At 43.2% G+C, this 24,234-nt stretch overlaps 1 protein-coding gene across 2 annotated transcripts; it reads left to right on the top strand.

The window, feature by feature from the left end:
• The first annotated feature begins 96 nt into the window (after positions 1-96).
• On the top strand, positions 97-23,339 carry man2a2 (mannosidase, alpha, class 2A, member 2). Of its 2 annotated transcripts, none has more exons than XM_049573849.1 (23): positions 97-222; positions 1,421-2,344; positions 3,020-3,277; positions 3,417-3,561; positions 4,802-4,973; positions 5,214-5,341; positions 5,698-5,871; positions 6,341-6,527; positions 7,751-7,928; positions 8,257-8,459; positions 10,652-10,834; positions 11,059-11,173; positions 11,296-11,366; positions 11,469-11,634; positions 15,061-15,297; positions 15,558-15,680; positions 15,995-16,109; positions 16,401-16,534; positions 17,015-17,156; positions 17,522-17,655; positions 18,550-18,744; positions 18,837-18,947; positions 20,139-23,339. In XM_049573849.1, exons 2-23 carry the CDS (start codon positions 2,213-2,215, stop codon positions 20,289-20,291), a joined length of 3,456 nt encoding a protein of 1,151 aa, XP_049429806.1. In that variant the 5' UTR covers positions 97-222; positions 1,421-2,212; the 3' UTR covers positions 20,292-23,339. The 2 variants fall into 2 exon arrangements, with proteins under 2 accessions (XP_049429806.1, XP_049429805.1); XM_049573848.1 differs by having other exon boundaries at positions 18,834-18,947.
• Positions 23,340-24,234: the final 895 nt, after the last annotated feature.

Here is a 24,234-nt window from a genome sequence, read left to right as displayed (position 1 = left end):
CACTGTACAAAGGTTGGTGCATTTATTATACAATCTGCTGAAGCTGTTGGCCAATCACCGACTGATGCGCAGCTCCTCTCTACCCAGAAGCCTTTGCGGCAGCTCAGTGGTGCTAGCTGCTAGGCTAACTGCTTCAGTTGGTAATCTGTCAGCCCGGAGCTAAATGCACACACACACACACTGCTGGGCTCTACACTCTTCCGGATTACTCTCCTTTGATGGGTAACGTCAGATTTCTTTATTTTGTTCACAAAGAGACAGGATCCCAAGGTCGTTCACGACTGTTAGCCGAGGTTTAGATTCAAAGTGAGCGGTTAGCCAGGAAATATCAGCCACGTATTGTCTTAATGTTATCATGCCAATACTTGCTACCGTCCGTATGGTTAGACATTAATCTGCCGAGCAGCACAGGCTTGTCGCGGAGGCAGAAGGACAGCTGTGACTGCTGTTCACCTACATTTACCAGGCAATTACAACCCCTACAACACTAACGTTGTCCGACTGTCGAAGCTAGCTGGCAAAGCAGCCGAGCTGATGTGGTAACTTAATAATGGAACATCTGGTGGCTAGCGCTAGCTTGTCTCGCTGCATATTCCTGATATGTCGTTAATGGTAAGGGGGTTGTTAAAGTTTGGTTAATGTGGTTAATGGGTTAACGAGCTGCGTGTATTAACTAGCTGCCGTGTAGCTGAGCTTACACAGGGTAATATCCAAATGCAGGTATGTTAGTGCTCTCAAGTTTGAAGCAACGCAATGTTGCTGGCTAGCTTCCCAGTGATAGCTGATTAAAAGTCAACCAAGTTAAACCTTAACAGAGGTGCCGCCTACTGAGTCAATACACCAAAGGGCATTTGATAGTGTACACAGGGGGTTTTGAATACTAAAAATTCCCTTGGTGCTAATGTGGCATCATATGAGCAGCTTGAGATATGTGGTTTACATTTTGTCACATAAATTTAGAGCTGCAGTGTTATTATCCCTGTCAGGCACCCCATGTAACAAAGCCTTTCTTGTTGGATATATTCATCATGTGGCACAGCTGATCTAAGAAATATTCCTCCCCACGCTGACAGTGAGGCTGTTTTTCAGTCAGTCAGAGCAAATGTAAGTGCCAGGTTATTATCCCCCACTCACTGTGGTAATGCTTAGATAGTCCCAGCCTGAGAAGCGAGCGGATTATGATCGCGTTGGATTTGCACAGAGAGGGAAACAAGAACACCTATTAGCGTGGTGAGGAAATGCAGGCCACTGTGCTCAGCTTGAGATTTTTCCCTGTTGACTTTTACTTGTCAGATCAAAAAAGTATCTCTCACTCTCCCACACAGTTCCTTTCACTTGTGCTTCTTGTCAGTGACAGTTTGTCTCTGGAAGTCGAATACATATTTCCGCATGTTCCATTAATCTAAAATTTTCCTAACAGCTGAAGAAGACCCTCTGATGTGACTTGGCACTTGTGATCGAGGACAGACACACTGCCCATGCTGCCACAGTAGATACGCCGTCACTATGCCACTGAGAGAAGAATGACATTTGTCTCATTTTAATTCTTGGAGCTGCCTCAGGCAGAGTTGAGGCTTGATTAAAAAGCTGCTCCAAGCCAAGTTGGTCTTTTTCTCAGCCTATTTCTTTGCACTGCCACAGCCTAGAGTGCAAACTGTTATGGCACCGGAGGCCAACTGAGCAAAAGGGGACTCTGGCTTTACTGGAGAATTAAACTTTGCTGTGGGAGTGGGGACTGGACAAGGAGAGCAGGCCCACAGTGACACACATCATGCTGCGGGGACACTAGGCTCCCTGTTTGAGCCCCTTGTGTGTGGTGTTTGTTTTTTTTTTTCTTTTTCCTGCAGTCTCATCGGTTTGGATGGTTGAACACAAGGGCTACTTTGAAGGAGCCCACCGGTGGCTGTGGTTTGGCCAAAGCTGACAGACTGCTTGCCAGCTATTGCTGATTTAGTACCCTTGTCCACTGCTGCCACTGCTGTAGCCCCCTTGGTTGTGGTCTCCAGTATGGTGAGTGGAGGCTGGAGGCATTGCCGGAGTGGAAGTGAACCATTAACACTGGTGTAGCTGGTTACTTCCCATCATTTCTTTCCTACACTGTGAAAAATTAAATTCCGCTTTTCAAGGACTTCTTTTCTCTGTCCTGGAAAAAACACAGCCAAGGTCATTTTTTTAATCTAAGCCCCTGGAAAGAAGATTGCTCCACAGGAGGATGAAGTTGAGGAAGCAGGTGACAGTGTGTGGAGGGGCCATATTCTGTGTGGCTGTGTTCTCACTGTATCTGATGTTGGATCGAGTCCAGCATGACCCTGCAAGGCGACAGAATGGCGGGAACTTTCCACGGGTAAGAATAATTGCTGTTGTGGTGGTGCATATTATCTGTGAAAACCTCTTTGTGCTGTTAGTTTTGTTGCACTTCTTCTTGCATGTTGTGATTCACCAAAAGCGGGGCTGGGCAATATGGAGAAAATGAAATATCTCAATATTTTTGACAAAATACCTCAATACAGGTATTGCTGCGACATTGTTCGGTTAACGAGTGGTGCTTTTACAAAATATTTACACACTTAAATTGTTGATAAATAATCATCACCCTTTAATACCAGGAAAAGACAACACACAATATTACAATATCTAAAAGCTAAGATGATGTCTAGTCTCATATTCCTATATCGATGTGATATATTGCCCAGCCCTAACCAGAAGAAAGATACTAACATGAAAACATTATTTTAAAATGTTTCATCCTGTTACATAAGGCTTAATACATTCTAAATATTCAAATTTACATGTCCAATCATGTGCTTGTTGTATAGATACCTTCAGTGCTGATTGATCTCATACTGCTGTTTGCTACATCGTCTGAATCAGCAGATTCTTCATTACATATGGTCTTATATTTAGAATTAAAGCCAAAGTTTGTTCTCTGTAAAAGAGAGGAGGAATGTGGGTTTGGTCAACAGATGTTTTATGATTTTATACATCTGTGTGATTTATGATTTTTTTGTGTGTGTTTTAGAGCCAAATCTCAGTCCTGCAGAACCGGATAGAGCAGCTGGAGCAGCTCCTGGAGGAAAACCACCAAATCATCAGCCACATAAAGGACTCTGTGATGGAGCTCACAGACACAGGAGCTGTGTCTCCCAGCGGCCATCTGCCATTCAGAAGTGCCAATGGTTCCTGGGTCCTACCCTTCGATGGCCGTCCCACTTTCCTCGCTGTCAAGCCCCAAGATTGCCAACCTGCTTTAGGCAGCCACGGTCAAGCAGACGTTCAGGTGAGCTTGCTGACAGTTTTTCCCTCTAGATGAAATTCTAAGCAATTGATTGGCCAGAACAGCTGTATTCTAGATGTTTTGGCATACTTATTTTTGGGTGTGTCTAGTGAGCAAATGACGAGCTTGTATTTCATTTTAGATGCTGGATGTGTACTCCATCCTCAAGTTTGACAACCCTGATGGCGGTGTATGGAAACAGGGCTTTGATATTACATATGAGGCTGATGAGTGGGACAATGAACCGCTGCAAGTGTTCGTGGTCCCCCACTCTCACAATGATCCAGGTGAGTTGACAAGGCGTAACACACACAGAAAAACTTTGTTGAAAGTTGTAAATGTCTCAGTGCTTGTCTTTAAGTCTGTGCAGCCTTAAGCATGTCTTAACACAACAGTTTAAAACTGTGAGCTACTGTGAGGCCTTACCTGAGTGGGAGGTATGATGGGGACGCAGAAATCATTCAAAATTTGATTCATTTATTCTCATTGTTATTAGCATAATGCTGACACGATTGAGGGCTTAGCCACAAACAATGGAATTAGAAAGCTATTGGCATCGGAAAGCTCCGACTATTTATAGGTTGAATTGGCTGAGATTTTATTTTGGACTGACATTTCCATTAAACTTGTTTACCAGCCTGCCACATGCTTGCTAACTTGACAGTTATTGATATGTTGACAGGCTGCAGGGACCTGCAAATTCTGTCCATCAATAATGGGAATGGGCTTCATTTGGAGCTGCATTTGATTTAACTCTGCTCTTTCTCTTAGTGTCTTTTGTATGCAGCAATCAGTGTCGAGGATTTATAGATGTTGTGGGAGTTTTGTAAATAGAAAGCATATTGCCAGCTCACAGCGAGGGCACGTGAAAGCAGGTTTAATGGTAATAGGCTCATTTCATTAAATGCAAAGAAGGGTTTAAGGGTTTTAGTCAACTGCAGGTAAGCACTTGCAACAATAAGTAACATAGTGTTTAAAAGATGTCAGGAAATAGTCCCATCCCTCACAGCTGACTACGAGCACTTAACTATCACCATTTCAGTTGCATTAATTACTTATGATTCTGCTCAACTGCAGAATGATGTGGAACTTTGATCTCTGTGAAATATATTAGACTTCCATATGCGAGATAAATATTTGACGGGATATTTATAGACTTTGGTATTCTACACTGGTGCACACAAGAAGTGCACAGAAAGTGCTTTTTAGTCATTTTCTTTGAAACCACTCTGCTAAATAGCTTTCTGAGGGGGAACAGCTCAACTTGAATAAAATATGAGTTTTATTTTTGATCTGCTGCAGCACTTTTTTTTCCCACAGCATTTAGCCTCGTACCTGCCTTGTCTTCTTGCCTTTTGTATCAGCCAGCTACATTAAGGGGTGTTGGTGGTGGTGGTGGTGGTGGTGGTGGGGGCGGTGGTGTTGGTAGGGGTGTGTTGTTTCAGAGACAGTCCAATTTGTAGCGGGCAGTCTGTTTGCCAACTGTTGTGTAAGTTGCTCATTTTTTTTATCCTCTTGTCTTGTTAGGTTGGATCAAGACTTTTGACAAGTACTTCACAGACCAGACGCAACATATTTTAAACAACATGGTGGTAAAGCTGGCCGAGGATCCTCGCAGGAAGTTCATCTGGTCTGAGATTTCATTCTTCTCCAAGTGGTGGGAAACCGCAGACGTACACAAGCAGGAGGCAATGCGCAAGTGAGTCACAGCTCAGAGAAGAACACAGTTTTGCCTTTAATTTAAACACCTCACTGAAAATTAGTTGAGATTTCTTTGATGCCAGCTGGCCTTACGTTCCAGTATTTAATGTGGTGGATAGTATCTGCTGGCAGATTGTGCTTGCTCTTAAAAATAGCTTGTTATCTGGTTAATGTGACTCTCCTCTTTTAAGGATCAGATTATCCTCACCTCGCTATCTTAATCCTCTCTGTTCAACAGGTTGATCCTTGGAGGGCAGCTTGAGATTGTCACAGGAGGCTGGGTTATGACGGATGAAGCCAATGTTCACTACTTTGCCATGATAGATCAGCTCATCGAAGGACATCAATGGCTGGAGAGAAATCTAGGTACATAATCAGAAACAATTCCTTACTGGAGTGTTTCTCTGTGTATTTTGACGAATGAGGCTTAAATGTGAAAGATGCTCTTATTCTCTCTGTGAAATTCTAGGCCTTTTGCCATCATTCCAATTCTTCTCACTACATTTAAAAGTCAAAATGATCCTCGTTCCCTCAGGGATTGATGGTGGAATCTAAGCTTGTCATCCCACATGCAGCAGGTGTAGCCTCTCACTCAGTGGGTGATAAAATACTTTGTGCCACTTTCCCTGCTCCCTGCTGGGGAGAATGATTTTCTAAAAGATGCATTGCTTCCTTTATCTGAGCATAAACCTGAACTACTTGCTCCCTGCTCACCGTCATAGGTGTAACTCCCCGCAGCGGGTGGGCGGTAGACCCTTTCGGTCACAGTGCCACCATGCCCTACCTGCTGAAGAGGGCTAACCTGACCAGCATGCTCATCCAGAGGGTCCACTACTCAATCAAAAAACACTTTGCCTCCACCCGCAGCCTGGAGTTTATGTGGAGGCAGGCCTGGGGTGAGTGGACCTTTGCCAACTATGTCATCTGATTCATGTGCTTATCTTTGTTAAGCTTATTGCAGAATGAGTCATGCCACCTCTCATGGCCTTTGAAAGAGAGGGACGTTTTAGAAGAACTACCACTGTGTAATATCCTCAGAAGCGCTATCTTCGCTATTATTTCTTAATGAATTGGACATCTGTTGAAGATTTACTGTCCGTTTGTTCTTCACGGTGAAATCCTCTGATATTACACTGTTAGATATTATCAATTTGTGCTACTCGGTTCTTTTTAGGATGTAATTTTTGCTGTTTTCTACAGAAGGACTTTTGACTTTTTTATGAGCACTGTTGTGTATCATCACAAATACCACCTTTACTCAGAGCAGAACTTATCAGTGTTTTCGATCCTGGTCTTTTGAGGCTGCTGTCAACAGCAACAGAACAACAAGCCAGTGTTTTGACTTCCACGTTACTGCTTTCACAGACACGGGATCGAGCACAGACATGTTTTGCCACATGATGCCATTCTACAGTTATGACGTGCCACACACGTGTGGGCCCGACCCGAAGATATGCTGCCAGTTCGATTTCAAGAGGTTACCAGGTGGTCGGATAAACTGTCCCTGGAAAGTGCCGCCAAAGACTGTGGTGGAAGCCAATGTAGCAGAGAGGTGAGACAGATTTTCAGATGCCTATTAGAGCTAGGTCGATACATTGGCTGGGCTGATACATCAGCTGAAATTTAATTATTGCGGATATATAGTTATTGGCGTATAGAGTTCTTTTCCAACTGGACAAAAACCCCACTAACGTCTGATTTTATCTTTAGTGGGAAAGGTTAGAATGGGCATTCATTACTGGGAGAAGATATTAAAAAAAAAAGAATTTTGTTTGAGGCATATTTGTGATGTGGAATGTGACAAAGTTAAAAAAAAACCTCATACTCATCTACTGGCATTGGAAAGGAGTCTATTGGCTATTTTTAGCGGATTATCCTGCGTTTGAAAAACCAGCATCTGTGCACTAATTTTGGTGGAAAAAGGGTATAATAGAGTTGAAAGTAGAGCTGATTAGTTGCTAAGTTAATTCTCAGAGGACGTATCTGCATCTGTAATTTGATAATTGATTGATCGTTTAAGTTATTCATTGAGTAAAAATGCCAAATGTTCTGTAGTTACAGCTTAACGGTAAGCAGTTGCTGTTTTCCTTTGTTTTATGTGATAGTAATGACATGACGAGACATTTGAGGTCATCAGATTGGGCTATGGTTCACTATTTTCTGACATTGTACAGACCAATGGATTAAATGAGAAAATAATGGGCAGATTAATCCATAACGAAAATGATTACAGCTGTGGTGTGTATGTTGGCCCTTTAGAAACAGCAAATACAATACAAAAATGCAAAACATCTGTTTTTATGTTTGCTATTTACAGACAGTGTTTCCATTACCCTGTTTGTCCACCAAACTGTAAAAATGTTCTGCTCTTGGGTCTGTCCTTTATATAACCAAAGCTGAGCTTGTCAACACTGTTTGTTTGTTTTACGTGGATGTAGAATACACACATGCGCAGCAGATTGGTCACTGCTGTTGCAAAACTCTCTGTGTTATCTCTAATGGTCCCTTACAAATAAACCAAACTTGAACTTGCGCCAGCGACAACAGCCAGAGAGGGTGGCTGAACGGTGGGAGACCGACCCGGACTGCAGATAGTCTTTTCAGAACTTTCCAGAGGACATGTGGCTAATGGAAAACACCCCCAGGGTTAATTTGATCCTCCTCTTTCCAAGGTTATAGCGATTTCCCGACAAATCTGGCTGATGCAAAGCAGGGCAGTTTGGATGCCAAAAAATGTGTCCCCATTTTTTTTTCTCTCTCCTCTTCCTCAATCAGGGCACAGCTGCTCCTGGATCAATACCGTAAAAAGTCCAAACTGTACCGCAGCAAGGTGCTTCTCGTTCCCCTGGGAGATGACTTCCGCTACGACAAGGCACTGGAATGGGATCAGCAGTATATCAACTATCAGAAGCTGTTTGACTACATGAATTCTCACCCAGAGATGCACGTACAAGTGAGAAAATGATTTGTCAACTGTCACAAACATTGTTGCCAAATATTTGTTCTTTTGCATCTTTTTTTTTTTTATTGTTTTTGTGCGTTGCAGCGTGTGGTGTATCGCTCTGTACAGCCTTTCTTGTAATAATGAATCATGCAGTGGTATTTTAACTTGCTGACAGAACAAAGAATCTGTCACGACTCAATGTTTGGTTCAGAAGATGCCATGTAAGATGAAAGGCGCGTGGTTTATAATGAGAAACTTCCTTTTCTTCCCCGTACAGCTGTGTTTGAGTAAATTTTCTTTTGAACAATGTCTGTCATCTGTCTGGCTGATCCTCCAGGCTCAGTTTGGGACTCTCACAGACTACTTCAACGCTGTATACAAAGCGAACGGAGTGGCCCAGGGATCCAGACCCGCAGACTTCCCAGTGCTTAGTGGAGATTTCTTTGCCTATGCGGACCGGGAGGACCACTACTGGACCGGTTATTTCACCTCTCGGCCATTTTACAAGAGCCTGGACCGTGTCATAGAGTCACATCTCAGGTGAGGCGGATTTAACCACACATCACTGATACCTGACACCCATAACCTGAGGCATATTTATGACACTGGAGCTGTTTGTGTGAGTGAATACAACAATAGACACTTTGTTTCTTCTTCTTTGCATTGCAAACAAGGTGTGCATTGGTCTGACATACTGGGTTCAGGTGCGGACATGTACCTGCATGATCCTGGTTACAAATTAAAGGCACCATCCAAATCAAAATACAGCATAGGACACGGTCCAACAATAATGTTTTTTTTCTCACTTGCCTGGTTGGGCAAGTTGGTCAATAATCTACTTGCCTGAAGTTAGTTGATACGTGCTCCCATAGAAATTATTTTATTCATTGGCATTTACCAAATAACAAAGACTAATTGGTACTGCACATGTGCAACTCTCAACAGAGATAAGAAGGAAGCGAGATGGCTCACCCCCATCATCAGCTCTAAAAAAAAATGATGTGTATAATTCTTTTTTACTAATTTTTTACAAGTGATTTGCTAGATTTACTAGCCTGACGTGGCATTTTACTTGCCCCGGGCAGTCAGGTAATCCTTACGCTGGATTTCCACTGGATGCGTGTCTGTTGCAGAACGGCAACGCTGGTTATCCGCTGCATGCTCCGCCGTCCGTCAATACCCACCGGCTGCGTTTGCTGTGCAGTGCGGTGCAGCTCCGCTGGAAGACATCTCGGTGCACTGCCATGATTAATATCTCCTCGTCCATGGTGTTCATGGGGTGAAATGACGTCTGAAAACCTCTGACCTGTTGACTTCAGGCCTGCCTCTGCCCATTATGTAGTTTTTAAGGTGTAGTGCAGGGAAATATGATCCGCCGTGAACACTGTGTACTTTATTTTGAAAATTAACCGGATGTTTTATTGTGTTTCTGTGCACGACTTCCTGACCCGCACGATCTGCTCTGTGCTGAATTGCTGCGTTGTGCTATGGTGTCCGGCAAAAATAGTAGTCCTGCGTATCTGTTGCGGAGGACTCCGGAGTGCCGGAGCTGAGACGGAGCCGGAACGCAGCCCAGCCGCAGCTGGTGGAAACACACACATTGACTAGAATGGAATCCTATTGGCTCCGCTGCCGTGCCGGAGCGCAGACGCAACCAACACGCATCTGGTGGAAATTGGCCTTTATTGTTCGGCCCTGTTGAAACCTGGTATCACTCTCATACGGAGAGACAAGTTTTTTTCTTTAATACTACATTTCTAGACACACCAGAAAACAGGCATATATTATAAAATGCAACACAAAATGCTTGTGTTTTTTCATATAAACTGTATGTCAGAACTTTGTATTAAGATGTGGGGACATAGATTTAGTTTGTATGGTCATAAAAAGTATTTATCATGTGCCTTTAATGTTGAACTCTCCAGTTTCTCTCTACTGTGAAGAATCAAAATGAAACAACAATGTGGGTTACATTAAGAAACAAGCAGTTTGCGGAAGTGGATAAAGTAAACAAGGTGGTTTACATCACATGAATCAGAAGTCGTCTTAAAATAGAAAAGTGATGGGCAGCATGGTGGTGCAGTGGTTAGCATCGTTGCTTCACAGCAAGAGGGTTCCTGGTTCAAATCTAGGGTGGGGGGGGGGTTGAACTCTGGGGTGGAGGAGCCCCTCCGTGCGGATTCTGCATGTTCTCCCTGTGTCAGCATGGGTTTTCTGTAGGTACTCCAGCTTCCTCCCACAATCCAAAGACATACAGGTTAATTGGTGACTTTAAATTGGCCTTAGGTGTGAATGTGAGTGTGAATGGTTGTTGTCTGTCTCTATGTGTTTGCCTTGCGATAGTATGGATGTACCCTGCTTCTCGCCCCATGTCAGTTGTCAGCTGCGACCCCCAACAGGATAAGCGGTTACAGAAAAGGAATGAATGGATTTAAACTAGTTAATTATTGTTGATGTTTCCTGCAATTATTCTGCTGTTCTGCTGCTAATCAAGAAAAGAGAAGTCGTTGTCATGTTACAGCCTTCTTATATCTATTTTTTAATAACATTTTTTAAACAGTATGCCCTCAGTGTCATTTTTTCCCATATGAAAAATGGTATCAAATATCAGGATTTTTCAAGGTATTAAATAGATGTTGGAAATTCCAGCATTGTGACACCACTAATATGAGCTGACTACACAAAGCCACTAAGAGGCTCCTCAGTGCTAACTCTTTGTCTATGTCCCTCAGGGGGGCAGAGATCCTCTACAGCCTGGCGGTTGCAAACGCTCGGCACGTGGGCATGGAAGGGCGCTACCCAGTCTCAGATTATGCCCTGCTAGTCGACGCGAGGCGCTCTGTTGGCCTCTTCCAACATCACGATGCCATCACCGGCACTGCGAAGGAGAATGTTGTCACAGACTACGGCACCAGGTGAGGTTCTGAGGGTTTAGAGAGAAATGACAATATGGATCGGGTAGATTAAATTCTTTTTTAAAAAACAGGGTTTATATGAAAAAGAAAAACTGTGCCACTTCATTTTAATCCTCTGTCTCTGTGGCTATTTTATACCCACCCGTTCAATACTTTGAAGCAAAAAACAAGCCATCTGCTGTGACTGCTGCAGTCAGCCATTGATTCTTCCTCCTCCTCCCTAGATTACTGCGTTCACTCATCGGCCTGAAAAGAGTAATCATCAATGCTGCTCATTTCCTGGTGATGAAAAACAAAGAGTTTTATCGCTTTTACCAGACGGAGCCCTTCCTGGAGACAGTAAGAGGGAGCACGGAGGGACACTCCCGCCACTGTATAATAAACTGTTTGAAAAATAACAGAAGGAACAAAATATGCATTTTTCTCAGTGTGTTTTCTGTGTCATATACTTCATCTTGTAGGATGACAGGCGCGCTACTCAAGACTCTCTGCCTCAGCGCACTTTAATCGAGCTGGACCCAGCAGGGCCGAGGTATTATCTGCATCCCCTGAAATCTTTCATCTCCGCTGCCTCCTACCTACCACTCCTCGCTCATCCTGTGCTTATGATTGCTTTTTCCCTCCTCACTACCAGATACCTGGTTCTGTTTAACCCCATCGAGCAGGAGCGTCTGTACGTGGTGACCGTGTTGGTCAACACAGTCAGGGTGAGGGTGCTTACGGAGGATGGACAGACCCTCCCTGTGCAGCTGAGTGCTCAGTGGAGCTCTGCCAGTCAAATGAGTGCAGAGGTATTTGAGGTAAGAGACTAAATTTATCTGACACGGCTGGTTTTTTGCATAGTCAAATTGGCATATCAGGAACATAGCACAGCAGCAGTGTCTGCACAGCTCTCCATCATTGTCTACACTGGCTCTGTTTTAGCCATGTGCTTAAAGGAGACATATTATGCTCTACTTATTTCCTGCCATTTATATAATGTTAAAATGTTGGGTGTTTATATAAAATGTGGCTAAAGTTTTCAGATAAAAAAGTAAATGTAGGTAAAAGTAATCCCTGTGAACAAAAACCTCAGGCTTCAGAGTGTTCTGAATACTTTGTCTCCAGTTTTTCTTCTGCTTTCAAGACAAGCTAACGCCAGCTTGTGACTGATTTCTTCATATGGTCATTTGCTCCAGACACACTACTGCAAGTGTTTACATCATGTAACCTACACTACTACATGTAGTTATATACTAACGTCAGGGAAACCTGTAATCTGCGTTGCTAATGTTGTTAATTTCTTTTGTTAATTTTTCTTATTCCTGCTGGAACATGTCTGGTTGTGAAGATTTTTGTTTAGAAGCTCTTACTGGTGATTTTTCACAACATAAAGTCCTACTACTCTGTTACATGAAATCTCTTGCTGCTGTGACAGAGTCTAGAGACAGTGAGACCTGAAGATGCTGACCAGTCAGAGCAGACTGGGCTTTTTGGGTGGGTCTTAAAGAGACGGGCACAAAAATGTAGTGTTTATGACAGAGGGTGAAAACAGGTGCTCCAGCATAGACAGTATGAGTAATATAAAGTGTTTTTGGAACATTAAAGCATGTAAACATGTTCTATTACAATGGTTCCCAACTGGTGGGTCGTGGTCCAAAAGTGGGTCGTGGGTCCATTCTGAATAGACTGCATGTTTGTAAGAAACACACCTTATTTTGAAGTACAGTGAATTTCTCTCGCATAGCTCTTATTTTGACGTGCCATTTTCTGCTGTAGAGTAATCGACTAATGGACAGCTACTTCACCAAACACAAGTATGACGCTAATGATTTTAAACTGTGTGGACCATGAACTAATGACCGAGGAGAAATCTGGACTCTGTGGCTGGACCTGTTGGTAACCACTTGTCTAGTACATACCCAAACTATGGCTGCAAACCAGGCCCCCAGGAAGTATGCTTAGCTTTGACGGCAGTTTTTATAGTGGCCAAACAGTGTAATTATATCCGTCACGTGATGTCCTGTACCCAAAAAGACTTTTCCCCCTGGACTTACAAGACAAAAGAGATGTTTGTACATCACTGATTGTAGCATTTTGAGCATCACTCTTGCAAAATAACTTGTTTTATTTGATCCATTCGGTCTGATAAAATTGGGAAAGTCTAGAAGAGCCACATAATTGAATCATTTTATCTCCATTCAAGGTAGTGGAGAGGGAAACTGGAAGTAGCTGGCAGAAATCTGTAGTGCACCTGCTCCATGGGCCACACAGTGCGGAAGCAGTGCCCATCATCTGAGTTTTGTATATGCAGCAGTTGAACTTTTTTGCCTTCATGCACCACTGAGCAACTTTCATAGGAACACCTCCAATGCTTCAGCCACTTCTATTTATACATCTATGGTGTGAAGCTGAGCATAAGCATCATAGGTCCCCTTTAAGTTAATAGAAAATAGATTATAGAGACACTTAATGTGCGAACTGTCAGCAGCTGAGTTGCACTGGGGGAAGTGTAGGTAGGGATGTCCCGATCCAGCTTTTTCACTTCCGATCCGATACCAATATTACAGCCTTACAGTTTTGGCCGATACCGATACCGATCCAAGCGCGTATTATACATATTCACTTATTTTGTTGTCAGTCATGTTAGAAAAGGTTTGATCAAGCAATATTACTCTAACAAGAACAACTACTTAATCGGGTTAGTTAAAATGATCCACAACAGTTGGTATGAGAAACTGACCTGTTTATTGTGAACAGGGTTAAATAAACAAACCTTAAACTTGAACATTAACATTAAATAAAAAATATAGCTGGTTTGCTTTGGCTGCTTTGGCCCCATAATAAATAGAAAATAAATCAACACAAGAAATCTTTAAAATGTCTGACATTGAAATTAAAATAGCAGCAAGACTCCACACACTTGTGCTTTGGCCCCCTAATAAATAAAAAAAAGATTAACACCACAAGACATTGTTGACATTTAACAAGTGTCAGTGCCAGCCTGGTGCACAGGCACACAATATTGTACAACTGTTTAAACAAGCAATAGTCCATCCATGGCTCCAGTTTCACTAATTGTGCTCAAAACAATGCCATCAGTGCTCTTTACTTAAACAGTAAGAGTGTAAACCAAATAAAAATATCACTCTCAAAAAAACCAGAGCAGAAAATAAATAGTCAGTTAACTAAGTTGACCGCTACTCTTCCCACCCTTCCCTCCATGTGTGTCTGCCTGGTGGATTGATAGTAAGTGCTGGAGCGGATCACTGGAATGGACTGCGTGAAAAACTGGATCGGAGTTCTTGGATCGGCATTTTTCCATGCAGTCCGATTCGATGCCGATGCACGTTTTTTGCTAATATCGGCGGCCGATACCGATCCGAGGGATGTCCCGATCCGATCCGTAAGTGTAGGCATTAGTTTTTTGACAAGGAGGAAGAACGCCTATATTAAAAGGATGGCATCTCTGGTAGTGTTGCATCAATCGTATCCATTGTGAGCAAAACAATGTAATAGGAGAGCAATGCTAAATCAGAGGAGTACTTTTTTAGCTGTCTCCATGTACCATTATGCATCTTGCCTAATGAATTAAGTAGCCTAAATTACTCCCAGAGAGAGAAAGCAAGGAAAAAAGATAGAGCCTGTGTGTGTCTGGATAGAAATGAGAAATTTTACTTTGACAGAAGCCAAGATAATGTTTGTAATGTGATGTAGAAATAAAATTAAAACGCTTCAAAACAGAGATTTTTGTATAAAAAGGGCCTCAGATCTCTGGGTGTGTAGTTTTCATCTTTCTTGTTGATCTCTACCTGCAATCACTGGAACAGATGTGTTTAATTTCAGTTCTCAAAACAAAACAAACACACCCATTGAATCAGCTCATAATGCGTACTGAATCTGCAGTAGTAAGAAAAAAAAAAATCCTTCCCCTTTGCTTCAGCACATCTCTGTAGATTCATTTATTGTGCCCAAATACATTTTCCACCCACAGTAAGCAGTGAATTTAAATGTAGCAGAGAAACACAAAGAGACTCATTAACACCACCTCTCATCACATTTTAATTATAGCACACTGTTGCTAATGTCGAAATGCTTTTAACTTTTAATGAATGGCTTATGGTCAACACTCGCTGCACAGAATAATAAGAAAATCAAGCCAGCACTGTAAAACTCAGGCTTTTGTGTGTTTGTTCAATTCTTTGTGTGTGTGAATGCTTTATGTCTTTATATCCACCTTCATCCAGGCAACGTTCATGGTCCGTGTGCCGCCGCTGGGCCTGGCTGTGTTCCATCTCTACGACTCACCTGACTCGCCCATGACGCTCCGCTCTGACACCCTGCTGAGGCTGTCAGGTCGGGGTGCGACTGCTCGAGCCGCGGATCCCCTTCCCGTCCGCTCTCAGCAGTCCGACCCTCAGACGTTCTACATCAGCAGCCAGTCTCTCACCCTGGGCTTCTCTGGGACCACCGGCCTGCTGGAGGTGTGTGTTTTATCAGCTCTTACACAAGTTGACTTTATATCTGAATCAAGGATTTGCTCATCTGTTTTTTTTTTTTAACTTTGATCTTTTTGGAGAAAAAAAAAAGGCCATGAGCTTGATTTCCCAATAAACCCTGGCTGTTTGATCAAAGTGAACAGGGCATGTCTTGTTGCTACTCAAACATCCTTTCATCTCTTTTCTAATTCTGTTTTATTATTCTGTGCTCTCTTCCTCTTTGTGGCGTTTTTTTCCATCCGCAGAGCATCAAGCGCAAGGATGATCCCCAGGAAGTGAAGGTTCAGATGCAGTTCATGGTCTACGGCACCCGTCCCTCTAAAGACAAAAGTGGAGCTTACCTCTTCCTGCCTGATGGAAAAGCAAAGGTATTCTCTCAGTTGTTGTATCTCAGATGTTTCCTTGCCTCTCAGAAGGCTTTGATAGAGTCTCTCTTGGGTATTGTGTCATTGTACCATGCTGGGGTGCTCAGGGCAGGAATGTAGGCAGACTGGGTGCTGCTTCATCTCTCCTTGATTTAAAGACAACAAGAGCATAAGGGCTTAGCTGCCATACTGTATCTAGTCACACATTCTGTTGGTTGCTCCTCTGGCTTCTCCCCTCTGTCTTTTTCTCGTCCTTCCTGTCCCATTTTTAGCACAAATTCTGTTCATGATTACACTTTCTCACATCCTGCTTTCAGCCCTACAACCAGAAAGAGCCACCTGTGGTGCGAGTTGTGGAGGGGCCTCTCTTCTCGGAAGTGGTGGCACACTACCAGCATTTTCAGCAGACCATTCGCATACACAATGTGCCAGGTAATAATCAAACAAAACTGCACAATGGAATCGGTTCAAATGGCCTTTGCAAAAGCTTTTTATGTTTAGTTAAGCGCACCAGATGGTATGGTACAACAAGGGCCAATATGTTCTACAAAATTAATAACAATTAATAATTAAATTAAGTCCTTTTTTTTCTACTTGTGAGCGGCCTTGTTTTTACTTTCAGCTGGCAAAATACTTTCTGAAAGTAGCATTTTTTAGACTGCATTTTTCCACTCATTTCCCTTTGTAGCCTGAATTTGGTTCTTTATGGTTTTGTATTTACAGGAGTGGATGGGTTGTCTATAGACATCACCACCATGGTGGACATCAGAGATCAGACCAATAAGGAGCTGGCAATGCGACTGGTCACAGACATCCAGAGTGGAGACGTCTTTTACACAGATCTCAATGGCTTCCAGGTCAGTCCCACTCTCGGCAGTGGAAAAGCAATAAGGAAAGCAATAAGATAACATTGTGACGTAGTATATTTAAGAGAGTAGAGATGCCATCGTTAGTTTAGGAACATTTCCCTGATGTAGTCCAGATGCACCAGGACTGGGCAGAGGATGTGCAGAACACGGGGTAAATGAGGTGGAGAGAGGGTCACATCTGTTCGTCCTGATCTGACACAGCTACAGAGAGGAGAACATTTGTAAAGTTTGACAGCAACAATATGATTGTCTTAGGGAGATGGGGGTAAAATCTGGTTGGATTAATTTAGAGTGACGCCCACAGTCAGCTGATAGTAGCCAGAGGATGGGGCAGAGAGATTTTTAAACTTGAGAATATCGCAATATGTATCTCTCAAGTTAACTATCCCTGACTTGAAAAGTTCACATCTTTCTTTGCGCTTTAAGTTTGAAGTAATGTGTCATTCTGAGTTTGATCTTTTCTTGTAGATGCAGCCTCGTCGCCACTACCTAAAACTTCCCCTGCAGGCCAACTTTTATCCCATGCCCAGCCAGGCGTACATCCAGGACAGCCATCACCGCCTCACGCTGCACACAGCTCAGTCCCTGGGTGTCACCAGTCTGGAGAGTGGTCTGTGTTTTATTACTTTTTATTTAATGTTGTGTTGTTTTTCTTCATTTCATTTTTAATGAAAGCTATCTTTGAAAGAGCGCTCTCTTTTTCTTTGTTTGCCATCTCTAGCTCTGTATGGAACGGTATTGAAGCACTTATCTCTGCCTCTTGTCCCTCGAGAGGTTTTTCAGAGAGCAAAACAGTTCATACTCTCATGTTAATGTACCGAGCTAATCCTTTTATCATCGTTATGTGAATAATGGAGGCGTTTGTAAAATGACAAATAGCCCAAAGTGTTTGTCTTCATCGACTGATGTCCGAAAGTTCAATACACAGGCTTTGTGTAATAGATGCCATCCTCGCTCCTCCTCCTCCTCCCTCAGGCCAGCTTGAAGTGATTATGGACCGGCGGCTGATGCAGGATGATAACCGTGGGCTGGGTCAGGGCCTAAAGGACAACAAGAAGACGGCCAACCGCTTCAGACTGCTGCTGGAGAGGAGGTCCACGGGCAACAAGGTCAGCAGGGTGACAGCAAAGGCGGTTATTGCGCTCTTGAAATTGCAGCACACCACATCTGACTCTGGGGTGCTAAATTACTCTCTGTAAGACCTGGGCAAAGCTGTGCAATATAACAGCGCTTTGTCCTTCAGTCTGTGTTCATTAACACCTTTGTTCATATCTTTTGTCAGTACTCATTACCACCCCATCTGTCTTTTTGTTCTCCGCTCCGCTCTAACTTTGTTTCCCTTTGTTTTTCCACTTCATTACCTTCAGCATGATGGCTTCTTTGCCAAACTCTCCTCCTTGTTTCATTCTTTCCTCTCCAAAATCTTGAGTGGCGGAGTTCAAGAGGTAACGTTGCCACAGCAACAGTGAGGATGCTTGTTAGTAGCCCACATCATAGTCTTTGCTGTAGCTCCAGTTCCTATTTTTTGCTTCCCTTCACCTCGTAGCCGTAGCCAACCCGGTCCATCTTTACGACAGCGGCATTGAAAATAACAAATGATATTGTTTATCAAGTAAATGAATACATATTGGCAGAGAAAAGAAAGCATTGGTTGCAGTTTTATCATCCAGCTCCCTCATAAAACTGCTGATGGTCTCGGGACGAAGTTGCTTCGGCCTGCCACTAAACATCAAGCGTCATGTTTGAAATGCTGTAATGCTCTTAATTTAAAAATGACCGATGCTGTTGCTGTAACAAACCCAATATAGATCGATTAGTACTGTGCCTGTCTGGACTAGAATTAGAAATATACCTCATACTCTGACAGAGACACAGTTAGAGCCCATTCCTCATGTAGTGCAGTCATAGCAGAACAATGGCTCTAGAGGTGAGTCATTGCTGTCTTTGTAGTTAAACTGTCACTTATCCTCTGTGGCTTAAATCTGTTTCCAACCCCCCTCCAGATGATGGACAGTGCAACAACCAGCTTCCCATCCATACTCAGTCACATGACCAACTCCTTCCTGAACCACGAAGTCCTGGCGCTGCCCGTCCTGCCCAAAAGACGCGGCATCCCTCCTCTACAGACCTTCGCCCCTCTAAAGTCCATCCTCCCCTGCGACTTCCACCTGCTGAACCTGCGCAGCATCCAAGGCCAGGTGACAAGAAATATAAAACAATACCAATTTTGGTTTTAGATATTCTGTGTGTTTACTTCGAAATTGACTCTTGTCTCCTGTGTGAGCAGCAGGACCCCAACTCTCCTTCTCCATACACGGCCTTGCTTCTTCATCGTCTGGCGCTGGACTGTGGCCTGGAGAGTCAGAACTTGGGTTTCAACTGCACCACCACACAAGGACAGGTCAGGGTAGAAACACAAACATACACACACAGACATTCTTGTACTTCTGTCTTTGTAAGGATCCTCATTGACATAATGCATTCCCTAGCCCCTTACCCTACCCTTAACCATCACAACAAAATGCCTTACCCTAACCCTAACATAAACCTAATCTAACCTGAAGTCTTAACCCTCAAACAGGCCTTTAAAAAAGTGAGGACCGGCCAAAATGTCCTCACTTCACAAAAATGTCCTCACTCTGTTGCTAAAATACAGGTTTTGGTCCCCACTGTGTAGCATGTACAAGTACAGACACACACACACACACTCAAACAAAAGAGAAATAATCAGTCTGCTGTATTTTCCACTAAACTCTCAGTCCTTTTTGCACGAGCAGTGATTTGTTTGGCTGTGACAGTGTACATTTAGTCAGGTACTGCACTTGAGTACACTGCTTTGCTCTAAGATATACTATGCAATTTTCTTAAAAAAACGATGTCCAGACGTAATCCCTCTCAATCATCACTTACGATCCACAAGAACTTTGTGGAGGTGCATTTTTCTGCACAGCCTCTGCCCTTTGCCTGTATTTTCTTATTTCCTGTGTTCAGGACATTTATTGGTGTGTGACCCCACAGTGCTCAGGTGAGGTCTAGACTTTATAAAAAGGTAGTGACCAGGTGTCAGACTGTAAGCAGCAGGCATTCGAGAGAAACAGCGGCAAAAAAAAGCAAATATAGTGGGGTGAAACACCAAACGAGAGTCAGTCTGGGGCTGGCTTTTACTTTCATTCTTGCCAGTGAGTGTGTTCACAATCTGTTCTATGCTACTTTTATATACTTCTACTCCATTTTATTTTAGAAGGAATGATTGTACGTTTTATTCCTCTACATTTATCTGACAGCTGTAGCTGCTGTTTGGCTTTCATATTAATATGTGTGGTGGAAAATATGATGCTTTATTGCAGCTTTCATAAAGCAGTTAGAGTTAGCTGTGCTTTGAACGTTTAAGTGCTGCTTAAATATTAATGCAACATTAATAACAATCCAATAATAAAATAATAACACTGTCAGGGGCCATTCTTCATAGTGAGTGAGGAATGAGGGATGAGGAAACTTGAAATATCCTCATCCCCACATTTGCATTCTCACTTGAGCAAAGCAGCTTGTTTAGCTTCTAACACTCTCTGCCCTCCTGCCCTTGTCTGTGCAGCTGAGCGTATCAGGACTGTTCAAGAACCTGGACCTGCAGCTGCTCCAGCCCATGTCCCTGACTCTGATGCACTCCAGTGCGCCCCTGGCCAACGACTCCACCATCAGTCTGGATCCCATGGAGATCACCGCCTTCAAGCTCAAACTGCGCTAAGAGCCGTCCAGACAAAAAGAGGCAATAAAAAACCCACCAGACTCCATGGACCAAGAACCAGGCCAACGCCGGCCACAGACTGGCAACAGAGGGGGGTCTGGGTGTCTCTGTTTTGTCAAGCAGAACCATGAACACTACAGCTCAGAGAGGAAGGTACCACTGTAACAGGACTGACTGCACAGCAGGGGGCAGGCGATAGCTGTTACTGTGGACGTCTCTGAGAGTAGCTAAACCCCAGTGAACTCGCAGCTGTTCCAAACCAAGAAGGACTGCCAGAATCGCTCATCAGATACAACCGGGTGTCTGTTTGTCTCTGTAATCGAAAAAATGAAATCTCATTTAGTTCTGCTTTGTAAGAACTCATCGTTTTCTATCTTTGCTCCATCCTGGACTGAACTACTGAATGTAAATATCCCAAATGACGGGAGGAGGGGGGGTCTGGGACTCGTGCCACATCAGAGTGCAATTTACAAAGCTTTATTTGGTGTATGGGTTTATATTTTTTTTTAATGTATGCAATGAAGAAGACACATCACGATGATTTGTTTTTGTACTTGTCAGTCAATTTTTTTTCTTTTCGACAGACTAGAATGCAGCAAAGAGAATGTGTGGTCTCTTTCATCTCAGCTCACGAGGAGACCCAAGCTGCGGCTCTTTAAGCTATCGTATGTCTGCGTCCAAGAGTCTCACTTCGGTCACCGCCGATAACAATGTGATCATTAATCATATCGGATGACTGTTTACCTTCTGTTGGCTGGTTTTGCTTGTAGATAGTCGGAAGACTTTCTTTCCTTCACTTCTTTTTCCCTCCCTGAGCTTCCTCTTTCCTGACGAGAAAACTGGAAATCTGTGTGTTTCCAAGCCTCTGTCCATCATTCCTGTGCTCGTACTTCACTGCTGAGAGGGTGGTTCTGTGTACCATACTGTATGCAGTAGAAGACTAGACAAAGACTTTACCTCATATATACCATACGACAGATATATCAGTATGTGTGCGTGTGTGTGTGTATTTGTAGAGTATGTTAATGTGAATATTTGAGGGTTTATTTTTGGGTGTATTGAGGACACAGTACACTCTATCAGGGACCATTCATAGTACTGTTAGGCATCATTGATCAGTTTATCTGTGTCGAGTTGTGTTTCATATCATTGCAGGACAAAGTGAGCTTCCCATTGATGATCAGAAGAGAAATGAAAGGGTTAGTTCACCCAAATTACAAAATCGGGCCATGCAGATACATTTGGTTTTGAGATCTCTGTCTGGAGCTGCCACTAATGATTGTTCATTAAGTCGATAAAGTGTCAGAAAATAGTGAAACGTGCCCATGCCTGTGTGTTTTTAATCTCTTGTTTTGTACAAACAGCAAAAACCCAGAGGTATTAAAGATTTTTCAATCATTTTAAATAGAAAAAAAGCCATCGTCATTTGAGAAGCTGCGTTCTGAGAATCGTTGGCATTTTTGTAGTAAATGAACAGTGAGTGAAATAATTCTCCAAATTGCTGTCAGCTAATTTTCTTGTGATTGTTTCAGCACTAAATCTGTCTCTGACACTTCTGCCACCACACCAATAAAATGAAGCAGAATGGAATAATTTTTTGTATAAAAAAAATAAATTGGCAACTGGTCCTTCGAGAAAAAGTGTTCCCATCACTGAGGGATAATCCACAGCTTTCACTGTGAGGCAATTTCACTGGGACTGCTTTCTACTAAGCACCAATGCCACACTATGTACTAATTATAAGCAGGTTTTGAGTTCGCAGTGTTCACTCTGGAAAAGTGACAGTGTGCATACTAAAAAAATGCTTGACTTTTGGGTGTGTATGACAATGCATTGCCCAAAGGAAATGGAGATGCTGCTCACAGCTGCTGAAACTAAGTGTGGATGGTGGTGGAACAGCTCCAGGAACTCCCCAGAAAACAAAAATATGACTCGAAAAATATTTTGCTGCCTTGCCAAAATCTGTGGATTGATTGCCTTTGCAGGATGAATGCTTGTTTGGAACAGTAAAGTATGATTTCTTGTACACTAACTGCATAAAAGTGAACTACAAAGCTCGTAAATAGAATATCTAACTCTGTAGTATGGATTTGGGACACAGTGTGAAAGGTGCGGCACTCATTCTGGAGGGACATGTTGCTGTTAATTTTATTTTTAGATGTAATTTTCCATTCACCTCCATTAGTAGTAGAAATCTAGAGGGATTTCTCAAAACCATGCCACATCAAACCAAAACTGTCTGCATGTCAAAATGCCGCCAAGCGAGACACAATCTATTTTTGTAATTTGTGTGAGCTGACCCTTTAAAAATAAGTCGTATCAAACCATTTGCAGGGATCCTCAACACCGAAGAAATAAGTTTCTTCAAATGAGCTGCAGTTTTTTTTTCTTCAGAGTTCAGCTCCACAGTGCTTCTTGTTTGGGGGGGGGCTGCCTCGAGGCACTCAGCCTGTTTCTGGTGCGTATCTGCCTCCACAACGGCCGTGGAGGATGTTGTCATCCGTGTCCAAAGCTGAGGCCGGACATCTCACAGCCCACCTGTGTCACACTTTGTACTGCGCCACCATCTTTCCCCCTCCTCTGCCCCCCCCACCCCACTGTGTCCAACCACTTTAATCGCTCATCATTTTTCTGCTGGAGGTCTGCTGCTTTGTTGCTCTCCTCCTCTGGCCTGATGTCTGGTCTGCCATGGCGCAACACATCCTGCTTTCTCTCTCTCCACTGTGAGCACTGCAGATTTCCCCTCTCTGCCCCCCCACCTCCAGCTGCTGTTAACAATTCTGTAAGCCAGACTTCACTGCATCTTAAATTGCACTTTCTCCCGTCGTCTAACCTTGTCATAACCTTTTTCCTCCTGCTGTTTCGGTGTGCGTCTGAGTCTCTGTATAAATGTGTTTTTCAGTATGTGATATCTGTTGTAGCGCTGTTTTTGTTTGTCCAGAGGTAATATATGAAGGCAAGGTCTCTTCTGTATTTGTTTATTCATGATGGGTTTAAGCAGCAGTAGAACAGAGAAGATGGGGATTGAAATAAAGATCAAAATATAAAGAGCGTCTCTTTCAACAGTTTGTCTTTATCTGAAATTAATTCGATTCTTTTGAACTTTTAATGCACAAGTATTTTTGGTCAAAAGAGCTCAATTAATTCTCCATCAATAGGGGGCAACATTGAGTCAGTACAGCAGCACATGCTTACAGATGCCGCCAGTCAGATAAGTGTTGGAGACATCAGCCTTTTGAGACTGTCCAGTGCGTCACTTGTCAGCGGTTGGCTGTCAAGAAGTCCACCTGACATTGAACCGAGCAGGGTGTCAGTGTGGTAGCCCACGCTTTAAATCACACGTAGTTAACAGCAGCAAGTTTTCACCCATGTGTACACGTCAGCGAGGTGAAGATGTTGAAGGTGTCTGCGACAGCGTTGAGCAGGAGTTAAACATGAGAAGAAATGTTTCTTTGTTCACGCTTCATAAAGACGGATCAGGGACGGAGAGGGAGACAGAAAGTGTGGTGGCAGGGATGCCTGAGGCCTGAGAGTGATCACTGTGCTGCATGTGTGGTGGAGAGATGAAGTGGCTTTGTGTGTGTGTTTGTGTGTGTGTGTGTGTGTGTGTGTGTGTGTGCAGGGGGAAGTGATGCCTGTGGAGACACCCTGGGGACACTCAGCCGCTGCATCTTACTCCAGACTCTGCTGGTGCCGACTTGGTTTCTCAGCCTCTCAGATTCAGATTCAGCACAAATAATGTTTGACCAGCTGGAATAATGAGACTGGAACCTCAATGTCTAATTGATCTGAATGTGAAATCAGATAACAGGGCTCTGATTTGTTGGTGTTGATCTAATTAATCTGATATTTCTTGTTGCCAAGCCTTGTTAGTGGGCAGCATTGTGCAGAACATGACAGCTCATTAATACAGGCTAAAGGGCATACATTAGGAAAAAAAAAC

Source organism: Epinephelus fuscoguttatus, linkage group LG4 (assembly GCF_011397635.1).
Source record: "Epinephelus fuscoguttatus linkage group LG4, E.fuscoguttatus.final_Chr_v1".
Lineage (NCBI taxonomy): Eukaryota > Metazoa > Chordata > Actinopteri > Perciformes > Serranidae > Epinephelus > Epinephelus fuscoguttatus.
The sequence above is the reverse complement of the archived record's forward strand: the minus strand, read 5'-3'. Positions and strand labels throughout refer to the sequence as shown.

Coding starts and splice junctions, on each gene's coding strand:
- man2a2 (XM_049573848.1), top strand. CDS start 2,213: ATGAAGTTGAGGAAGCAGGTGACAGTGTGTGGAGGGGCCATATTCTGT. Junction 3,278..3,416: donor ACGGTCAAGCAGACGTTCAG/GTGAGCTTGCTG, acceptor ATTTCATTTTAG/ATGCTGGATGTGTACTCCAT. Junction 5,342..5,697: donor ATGGCTGGAGAGAAATCTAG/GTACATAATCAG, acceptor TCACCGTCATAG/GTGTAACTCCCCGCAGCGGG.